The following is a 10,576-nucleotide window of genomic DNA, read 5'->3' as shown; positions in this document are numbered from 1 at the left end:
TGTTGGATTATACACGTTAGATTATAAATGCCCATATGAGGGGAAAACAAACTGTTAACGTGATAAAATATGTTTGACATAAAATGTTGTGACAGTGAATTAGCAAAGTCATGTCAACTTTTTCTTACAGTTTCTTTCTAGGCATCTTGAATGTTCGTAGAATTTCTCAAAGATTCCTATGGAATTCTGTTTTATTCCTGAGCACAATATGGATGCTTTCTTCAGTAGGATTGAACTCGACCCCCGTTCTAACCAGTGAATTCACTCATTCAAGTGAGACCAGCCTGCAAGAAAAAAATATTTATACATGTTGAATGAAGGAACTACTTTCTTCAGATGTTTTCTTTCATTTTTGCATCAGTACCAATTAAATTGATTTAAAAAGACCGTATTGCATCTAGTGTATAGTATCTAATTGTAGCAACAGAAGGTGAAGGAGACTGAATCCTTCCCTCTAGATCCTTTGCATTCCACTGAGGTGTTTATGGAGGAAGTGAGAGGTTCCTCCCTTTAACACCAGGGAATACAGCAACACAGACATCAGACACACAGATTTACATGTATCAACAAAGCAGGCTGCAGACAGCGAGCATGTCCTCCTTATAATCACATGGGGCAAAATAATGCAGGAGGATGAACTGCTAGAGACATTAATGGATAAAGACAAGGGACATGAAGACACAGGAGCAACTGGGAAGAGTTTGGAGGATATTTACAGATTTCAGAAAAAAGTGCAAAGAGGATAGAAAGCTGTTGAGGAGTGAGAAAGGGATGGAGGGAGCTCTGCTGTTTCCTCTTGACGGGAAAATGAATGGTGAGTTCGTGGTCTGGTTTGCCTCCTGGGATCTTGGACAGACACATCCACACATGCACACACACAACCACTGTGTTTATAGAGCAGATTAGAGCAGTTCCACTCTGTACCTCAGTGTAGCAGAGCCATGTGTGTAAACGATGAGAAGAATGTACACATGCATTCACAGCGTATCCTATGTACTTTTTCTAATAACCATTATAACTCCTATGGGAGCAGCAGTAACATGTTGTCAAGTTAAATCCCAAATTCATGGTAGGAACAAATACCAAGACTCTCCCAGGAAAGTTTGTTTCTGTTTTTAAGGATCTGATGGGCCCCGATTTTCTACATGTCCCAATGAAACATGTAGAAAACACAACATTCATTCACAATGCAGCCATGGACATTTAGATAGAGATTTAATATTTATTCTATGAACAATCATTGAAAAATGAAGAGAAGCTGACCAAAAATTCTTCACAATACATTCTTCAGATGCTGTTTTATGGAACTATGATGGACTTGTAAGCTCCAGCAAATAGCCATCTTGTTATAAGGTCACATCCAGATCAAATGGCTGTATGAAAGTTCATTCACACACTGCTTCATCCATCACTGCTTCATCCATCCATCTATCTATCCATCCGTCCGTCCCTCCGTCCGTCCCATCTTTCTTATGTGTAGTCAATTAGCAAAATGACTAAACATAAATGTAAGGTAAAATTATCAATCACATCATGTAATAAACATGCAGGGTGGATTTCACTGACGTAAATTCATCTGTTCAAAGGTAATGGTGTGTGCTTGTGTGTCTTTGGTGTCAGTCAGGATTATACCACTTTCAAGCTGGCTGTCACATCATCTTAGCGGTTCCCTCTTTGCTTGATGCAGTGTGTCTCATCAGATCAGACAGCTTCAACTTCAGAGCTACTGTCCAGTTTGTGTGTGAGCCATTTCCTATTGTTCCACTGTAGACGCAGACAGAAAATGAAGGCGACAACGAGCCTTTTTTTCCATTTAATCTCCAAATCTTTGATTCATCACTCAGTAAAGAGTGTACAGCATGAACTCTCTAGAGCCCACCAAGAAAAGCAGAAGTCAACAGGTTTTCAAATGTCTATGTTCAGACACATATTTTGCTCAAAGTTTCAACAATATGCCAGTTTAACCATTATATAATCGTTGCACATAATATCATATGTATACAACACTTTACAGTGTATACAGTCAGACATTGAGATTTTCATTTACTTATTATGTATTTAATCACACACACACACACACACGCACACGCACACACACACACACACACACACACACACACACAGAGTAACATATCACAGGTGCTAGGCTGACACAATGCTGTATGCACATTCTCAGGTTGCATCTGAATATTTAACCATCAGAGCTAACACCTTTCAGACAGTAACATGCAGGTGATTGTGTTACAGCTGCACTCTCCCATTTTTGTTGTAGAGCCTAAAAGTCAGAATATTGCATCCACCAGAGGCGTACTTGTATCTCACCTGGGTTAAAATGAAGTCCAGAAAACTTAAATATTGTATTCAATAAAATATATTAAGTGATTGCATCATACATATAAGCTACAGAAGCATCTCATGATTTCCTTTGATGTCACTTCATTTTATTTCAGTGCTAGTGTTGTAAGCCCACAGAAACATAAGATCCTTCCAAAGTCAAAACATTTCTCTGGGAATCTGACATTTTAATGATAGAAGTTTTTTGTTTTAATTTGTTGCCTCTGTTCCTCTGGTCATTGGAAGAATCTGTGTACATTCTTTTTCGGACATGTATGGTAGTAATGATTAATGGGGAGCCTGTGGATGCTGATCCAGACTGGAGGCTTGGCCTTTGGCCAGTCATTACATTACATCTTAATCCTGCCACTGCTTTCTCTTGCTGCCCATTCATTGACAGCACAGCATTTTCAGAACTATACCTCACAGCACTGAGGAGATTATGGGCTTGTAGAAGATTTCCCTTAGGCTCAAGAGGAGCAAAACAGAATCAACACGAGTTGCTTTAGGTTGGTTGAAGACATTTCACCTCTCATCCAAGATATTTGTTTCACCAACGTAAAGCAAGTACAGTTGATTATGTTTTGCTCCTCTTGATCTACCTCAATGTGGATGACTGACAGCCTACATAGACTTTAGTCCATGGTGATATATAATTATCAATTCTATAGCACCATGATCCAGGACTCAGGATGGGCAGCTCCCTGCTGTGTCTATTTTAAGACTGTGCTTGCCTTGGCATTATATGTTTACATTTTGTGATCTTCAAGGATTTTTGATTTAAATACAACTGGGAGTATAACAGCAGTTTTTAATCATGTTAAAAAACTGAAAATAGCATAAGTTTTGTGCTGTCATGTGTTTCAGATTGGTAACTGTATTGATGTCCTCTTTCTCTTGCTGTGGTCGCCCTTACAATTGATTCACCATATAGTCTGAATCACACTAACAGATTCCAGAGCAGTGGCACAAAGAGCCTCTTGTGGTTTTGACAGCTATCTTACAAAGACCACAACATCTGACGGGATTACATATCAATTCTTTCTTGAATATTTTCCTAAGCCAGCTGGCAGAATGATTATTGCAATGACTCTGCCCACAATTGCCCCCTGTTGTAAACAAGCTGCCCTCTGATTAGAATTTAATGGTGAGGGTTTAAGGTACCAGAGCACTTCTTCAAATGCAGAAGGCAGATGCTGAGTTGGGAGTTGGCCTCAATCCTTAAAACCTGGGAGATCGACCATTAACAACAGCATCACCAAATTGCTTTAGAAATCTGCAAAGAAAAGAACTCCATGCGCCCTCTTGGCTCTAAATAACTATTGTACTGCTAAACACCCTTGACAGGTCAGCTGCTCTGAGGGTGACTCAATATAAATATTTCCATCGAAAATATCCATATACAGTCAGCCTTGAATCTAATAAAGAGTTACACAATTCTTTCATTTTTTATTTGTTACTTTAATTAATTCACATTTAAGCCTTTTACATGCTCAACCAAGGATTGGTGGGAGATTTAGATTAATTAATTTACAGAGGAAATGTTACTGAATTGAATTAAATTGACCTCAATTTATTCAAAGTAATAGAAAAGTCCCATAATCGTCATCATCAACGTCATCATCATCATCATCATTGTTATCATCATCTTCATCTTCATCATCATCATAATCATTTTGTGCGTGACAGTCACAAAGTTCTATTCAATTCCACCGTAGAGAAACTGAATCTCAGAACTGAGAACTTTGGTGAATAAATCCAGGTGTATCTGCATGTATTTTCTTTTCTACCTGAGGTGAACAAACTCTGTGGATTTCTCCATATAACATCAATATGTCAACTTGAAGGTCTGCCAGTATTTAACACCTGTTTGGAAGACCATCCCCTTAACTTGTGACAATTGTGTTGTGTTTCACTCCAGTGGAACATTATCCTTCATTACAAGCTCCTCTCATACCGTGAACAAAAGCGCAGAAAACTCATCTTACTAATGACACTATCCTCTGACTGCCAGTTGGCTCTAATGGTTTCCATCTTAAGAAACAAATGTGCTTGTTGTCTATTATGTGTAGTAGCCATTAGATTAAAGCTTCTGTTTGGTAAAGCTGCACTACTGGTGATATAATTTAAAATTCACTGAATTATAAATTATATCTCGGACAAAAATGATTTAATGTAGAAAGTATTGACTCTTCGCTACTCAGTGTGTAATTTATTTACAGTATAGGATGACCTCCAAATAAAGATCAATACTTTTTACTATCTTTTTTTTTTTTTTTTACCCATATTTACGTATATCCTAATAAATACATTATAACCATCATCTCTGGTGGCAAACTGTTACAAAGAATCAACATGTCATGCATGGAGTTGTTATATCAGAGAAAAAAAAGATTTGTACAGTAGCTGTTGATCCAGGTTGCTCTGACTCATGGCCCTGGAGCCACGCTGAAGAATTCGAACAAAAAAGTGGATGGATCAGGTATCAACCTCATACAAATTTTATTTTGACTTCTGTTCTTTTGTCATGGTCTTTGCCACCATTTTTAAAAAAAATTTTATGTACTGATTTGATCCCGGAAGGGGATTTGATTATATTTTCTCAGTTATCATCCATCTTTCTTCCAATTACTGTAATTTCAGGTTTAATTCTACTCCCATTGGTTTCTTTGGGTTGAGGTTTTCTTACACTCATCTGTCGTTCATCTTATCCCCCAGCCCTCAATGTCCTGCTCAGCTTCTTTATCTACCTTACTAAGGACACTATAATGTGGGTTATAGATACTCAATGATCTTTATGATTAATGCATCCTCTTGTGATTGGAGAATATTCAATACTATTCATCCTTTCATGCACTCTGTTGCAAAGAGTCAATACAAAATCCAATCCCTAATGTGCTATTGTGTTATTGTTCTGTTCCTTCTTGTAAACATACATCCATCCATCCATCTTCCACCGCTTATCCATAGTCGGGTCGCGGGCGCAGCAGTGTCAACAGGGAGCCCCAAAGTTCCCTTTCCCTGGCCAAATCCATCAGCTCTGACTGGGGGATCCCAAGGCGTTCCCAGGCCATTGTTGAGATATAATCCCTCCACCTGGTCCTGGGTCTGCCCCGAGGTCTCCCAGCTGGACGTGCCAGAAACACCTCCCTAGGGAGGCGTCCCGGAGGCATCCGCACCAGATGCCCAAACCACCTCAACTGACTCCTTTCCACGCGAAGGAGCAGTGGCTCTACTCTGAGCCCCTCGCAAACAGCAGTGTTTCTCACCCTATCTCTAAGGGAGACACCAGCTATCCGCCTGAGAAAGCCCATTTCAGCCGCTTGTATCTGCAGTCTCGTTCTTTCGGTCATGACCCTTCGCTCATGACCATAGGTGAGGGTAGGAACGAAGATTGAACGGTAGATGGAGGGCTTTGCCTCTCGACTTAGCTCCCTCTTTGCAACAACAGTGCGGTAAAACGACTGCAATACCGCTCCTGCTGCCCCAATTCTCCGTCCAATCTCACGCTCCATTGTTCCCTCACTCGTGAACAGGACCCCAAGATACTTAAACTCCTTCACTTGTGGAAGGACCTCATTCTTGTAAACAAAAATCGACAAAAAATACAATAAGTCATGTTAGTATTCAGTTTTAATGACCTGTTTTTCTTCATCTAATTTTTCACCAATGACAAACTAATACTGTGAAACTATAACTTTTGAAAACATAGAAGACACAGAATACATAGAAGTGTTTACAATGCATTTATTAACAATTACATGAGACAACTTAAACTGGATTACCATATAAAAATAAAGCTGTACTTATGTTTTTACACAGGGGAAATGTTGTTTCACCAAGAATGAAAGTATGCAAAAATTAGCTGTGATCAATTATTTTATCAAGAGATCAGAGCATTCTCATATAATTAATACAAGAAGAGGAAGCAGCATCATGTTTTAAACCATTGCACTGAAAAAAAGGTGTCCTGTGGAGTGTTTGAAAACAAGAAGCGCTACGCTAATGTGTTTGCATTTAAAGCAAGTGAGTATTGTAACAATAAAGGCAGACCAGAAGACTACAAGCAGGAGAGCATGACTGTGAGTGATGCACAACTTTCATTATCTTAAAATCATATTTGTAAATGTCTTTTTGAGGGTTGAAATGGATACCAAGAATAGAAAAGGAAGCCTCAAAAACACAAAGGAATAATTTCTCCATAGTATCCTGTTCAGTTTATTTTTTTTTTTACATCTCGCGAAGCGGTGATGTATTGTAATTGTCAGAGTATGTGTGTTCGTCTGTCCGTCCGTCCACCAAATATCTTCACAACCGTTGCAGATAGAAAGAAAAAGCACATTTCTCTGGTGGCAAAGGGGATGAAAATGAGATGATGACCTTGACCTTGAGAAAACTAGGTCAAGGTCAAATTTCAACTTTTGTACATTTTTTGGACATATCTCAGGAACTGGATAAGATAGAAAGATGAAACAAAATGTATTATATTCAGGGAGTCAAGGGGATGAAAAATAGATCACAACCTTGACATTTAAAAACTGTCAAGGTTAGATTTTCACTTTAATAACTTTTTAGGTACACATCTCTGAAATCCGATGAGATATAATCACAAAACAAATTTTTCAGGAAGCCAGAGGCACACACATTTAATGATGACCTTCACCTTAGGAAAACTAGGTCAATGTCACACTCGATAGTACAATATAGAATTAATTGCTGCAACCATTATGAAAGTAGGTCAGGGTAGAATTTTGAATTCAGGGGTGTCGCGGGATGTTACAGTCTCTGACTGCCTTATTTTTATTTTTGCTATTGGCATTTTTGACAGCTGGTTCACTTGTTATTTGGGGATATGCACATTCACAGGACCACACAGATGATGGGACACACATTTTTGGAAATGTATAGCACATGATTTTAGGATTTATTTTTAAAAAAACCTTTGCAAGTGTTTTTTGAGGACTGACATTTGTGTATGAATACACATATTTTCTTGATTTGAAATAAAACAGGATGTTGTATACGAGAATACTTCACAGGACACCTTTAAATACAAGAAGATTTTCTAACATGAACTAATTAATTTTTACTGCTTTTAAATGGAAATAACTCATAGGCTTCTTTGAACCTTTGGCACACTGTGATATGACATTACAGTAATAAATAACAATCATTTATTTAATAAAAACAAATAAATATTAATAAGTTAATAAATTCAAGACTTCATAAATACATTTCATATATGTACCTTTTCCATGAGATGTGTTATACAGTTGACAGAGGCTTCTCCAGGGATGATTGGGGGGGGGTGCTAAACTCCTAAGAATATAATCTTGTGTTAATAATTTTTTTTCAGGGTTCCTTATTTACCAATCTTCATTTCACTCTTGCTACTTTCTCACCAGGTTCTTCATATTTTTTTCTGTTCCATTTGTTCTATCTTCAGATTACCACCGCTGTATCCGCCGCAGCGAGTCACGGGGAGCCGGAGCCTATCTCGGCGGCATAGGGCGTGAGGCGGGGGACACTCCGGGCACAACACCAGTGCACTGCGGTACTTCAGAAGTGTGACGGACTAACATGAACCCAATCTATGGCTGTAAGTGACTGCTAAATGTAGTATAGACTGAGTTGAAAGGAAGTGCAAATAAATTTAAATGACATACAGTACTGTCTGAAATATGTTGTTTCTTTAAGGGGAGCGATGAAAGTATAGGATATAATAAGAATATTCATTATTAGTATTCTTTTAGGAGTACTAGGATTATGGGTGTGCTTGAGCATCAGTGAAACCATTCTAAATTCTAAATCAGACTCTCCATATTTACTGATGGACTCAGCACAACCACACATTAAGACTTCAGATGGAGAAAAATCAGAAAACAAACACATCATACTTCTAAGTGGAATGCAGGATGAGAACAATGCCTGCCAACAGCACACACTCGCTACACACAGCCACATTTCTTGGCTGAATGCTTCCTCACAGTGTGGTAGACAAGATTGTCATCAAGAAACGAGAGGTCATCGTCAAACGCTATTGGCCGACAGCAGGCCTGAGCGGGCCTGTCTTTGGGAGAAAGCCTCCTGCTGTGAGCGAGGTTGTAAAGGATTTTGTCGTAATTGGTCTCAGACTTCCTGCAGGGTCCAGAGCAGTACTTGAATATCATTTCCTCACCGGAGCGGTAGCCCAGACCCAGGTCTGACACATTGAGATGGATCTGTTTGAGCGCACACCCTTGTCCTCGTCGACTACTTTGTCTTCCCTGAACCTTCCTCCCTGTCCTCCCCCCTCTAGCTCCTCCTCTTCCTTCTTTACCTTGCTGCTGGATCACCTGCTTCTTTCGATCCCTTCTTTGTCGAGTCTTGCTGCTCAAGTTTTCTTTGGATACAGAGGAGGAGGTAGATGTGGACACTGTGGATGAGGAGTGCTGTATTCTACTGATGGTCACTTTGATGAAGTCCATCACGTCTTCTAACTCAGATAACGGCAACTCCTCCATGGTGTCTGAGGAACAGAAAGAGAAATGACACTCTCACAAAGGACGTCTTACAGACACACACACATTGTTTCACTTGAACACATTAGTCTTGCTATTGACCAGATGGAGAGTTGACTCAGACGTGTTACATGTAAAAGTGGAGATGCTACACATTGCTTTCTTTCTGCAGAAGGTTTCCATGAACTGGAATTATTCACCCAAGGATCAAACAAATGGATTCCATCTTTATTTAAGTACCTGAGAGTTGCATGTTTAACTAAACTTGATGGATTAAAGATAACTCAACTACCGTGAGAACAAAAACAAATCACTGAGTGGATTTTTCCAGCAAAATGCTGTCCCTGTTTCTCACTTGAAGATTTGTTACATTTCTTTATCCTTTCTGCTGTATTGACCTGAGTGTTTTTTTTTTGGTTTGTTTGCTCATCAGCAGAATTATTAAAAAAACAAAACAAAAACAAAACTTGGTGGGATGATGGCCTTGAGCCAGAAAAGACCCTATTTCACCCTGGTATGGGTCTTGATGAAAAGGAAAATCCAGGATTCTTATTTAGTTATTAAATCATTATTAGATAAAACCTTATAACGCAAGACAAATCAGTCGTATTGGGTAGTTAATAATTAATTGGGTCTAATTTGATACAAATCCAGATCCAGGTCATTAAAAAGTTGTCATATTCATTTTGGATTAAAGCTGGACTGAATTAAAAGAGGATCCTTATGTCTTGGTGGAGGTAAAGTAGTGAGTGACATTCTCACTGAAAATAACTGGACTAGTAAGACATAACTTTTAGACGCTAACCTATAAAGCCTTTCATAATTTAACTATTAACTATTACGCATGTTGAAAGTTTTGGTAAACTCTGGAAAAAGTAGGAAATGAAGAAAATAACAAAAAAAAACTCAAGCTTTTTTTTTTTTTGAAAGGCAGGTCTACCAGCAGTAGAGGCCAAATTCAGAAAGCACTGCAAAATGTTTCAGTAATCTGATCATTCACTCCAAATGTGAAATCCAACTTTTGTTTGTTTGTTTGTTTGTTTGTCATTTTGGTATGAATTTTACTATTCGCTTGTTCTATTTTTTTTTAAAGAGACACATAAAAACAACTGCAAAATTGCACAAGCCTGCTGCGTTCAAATGACGCACAGTTCCTGGCTATGAAGGCACTCCGTACGAACCACAAGCACGTACATTCTTCTCCTCCAGCCAGCGCCTCTTCCCAGTCCTGCGTGTCCTCCTCGGTGCTCCTGATGTCCGACGTGGAGACGGCCAGGCTCATCTGGAGAGGCGGCAGCTCCAGAGGAGTCTCTGCGGCGCGCCCGCTGCTCTCGGCGGCCGTGGACTGCCGTGGGCTCCGGATCAGCGAGCTGCCGTACACGGCGCTCAGCAGAATCAAACAAGTGGTCAGGCTATCCCATAACTTCATTGTCCGCTTCAGTCCGACGCCAGAACATGACGCGATGCAGAATCAACAGGTATCACCTGGTAAACTCGTTGAACAGCATATTGAAGACGTCTAATACTCGGTCAGGGCGCCCGTTCCTGCCACTGGAAATACAGGATCAAAATATTATTGGCTGCACGGCTGCGCCTTATCGCTCATGTCAGCTGGCAGGCGCTGCGCGGTTTGGCGCAATATCCAGTGACAAACAAAACAAAACAAAAAAAAAGAAAAGAAGAAGTGCCAGAACACGTAGAATTCACTATGAAGTTGTTGGCGATCTGTCGAATCCAACAAC

General features: G+C 39.5%; 1 protein-coding gene across 2 annotated transcripts; it reads right to left on the bottom strand.

Annotated features, from left to right (window-relative positions):
* Positions 1-7,588: 7,588 nt before the first annotated feature.
* On the bottom strand, positions 7,589-10,263 carry gdnfb (glial cell derived neurotrophic factor b). Of its 2 annotated transcripts, XR_011035100.1 has the most exons (3): positions 10,029-10,263; positions 7,737-8,842; positions 7,617-7,653 (listed from the first exon to the last, which is right to left on the bottom strand). XR_011035100.1 is itself a non-coding variant. In XM_068311950.1 (2 exons), exons 1-2 carry the CDS (start codon positions 10,261-10,263, stop codon positions 8,283-8,285), a joined length of 795 nt encoding a protein of 264 aa, XP_068168051.1. In that variant the 3' UTR covers positions 7,589-8,282. The 2 variants fall into 2 exon arrangements, 1 of the variants encoding a protein (XP_068168051.1); XM_068311950.1 differs by having other exon boundaries at positions 7,589-8,842.
* Between the last annotated feature and the right edge of the window lie 313 nt (positions 10,264-10,576).

This window comes from Antennarius striatus, chromosome 3, assembly GCF_040054535.1.
Source record: "Antennarius striatus isolate MH-2024 chromosome 3, ASM4005453v1, whole genome shotgun sequence".
NCBI lineage: Eukaryota > Metazoa > Chordata > Actinopteri > Lophiiformes > Antennariidae > Antennarius > Antennarius striatus.
Note: the sequence above shows the minus strand (reverse complement) of the source record. Positions and strands in the feature narration are given on the sequence as shown.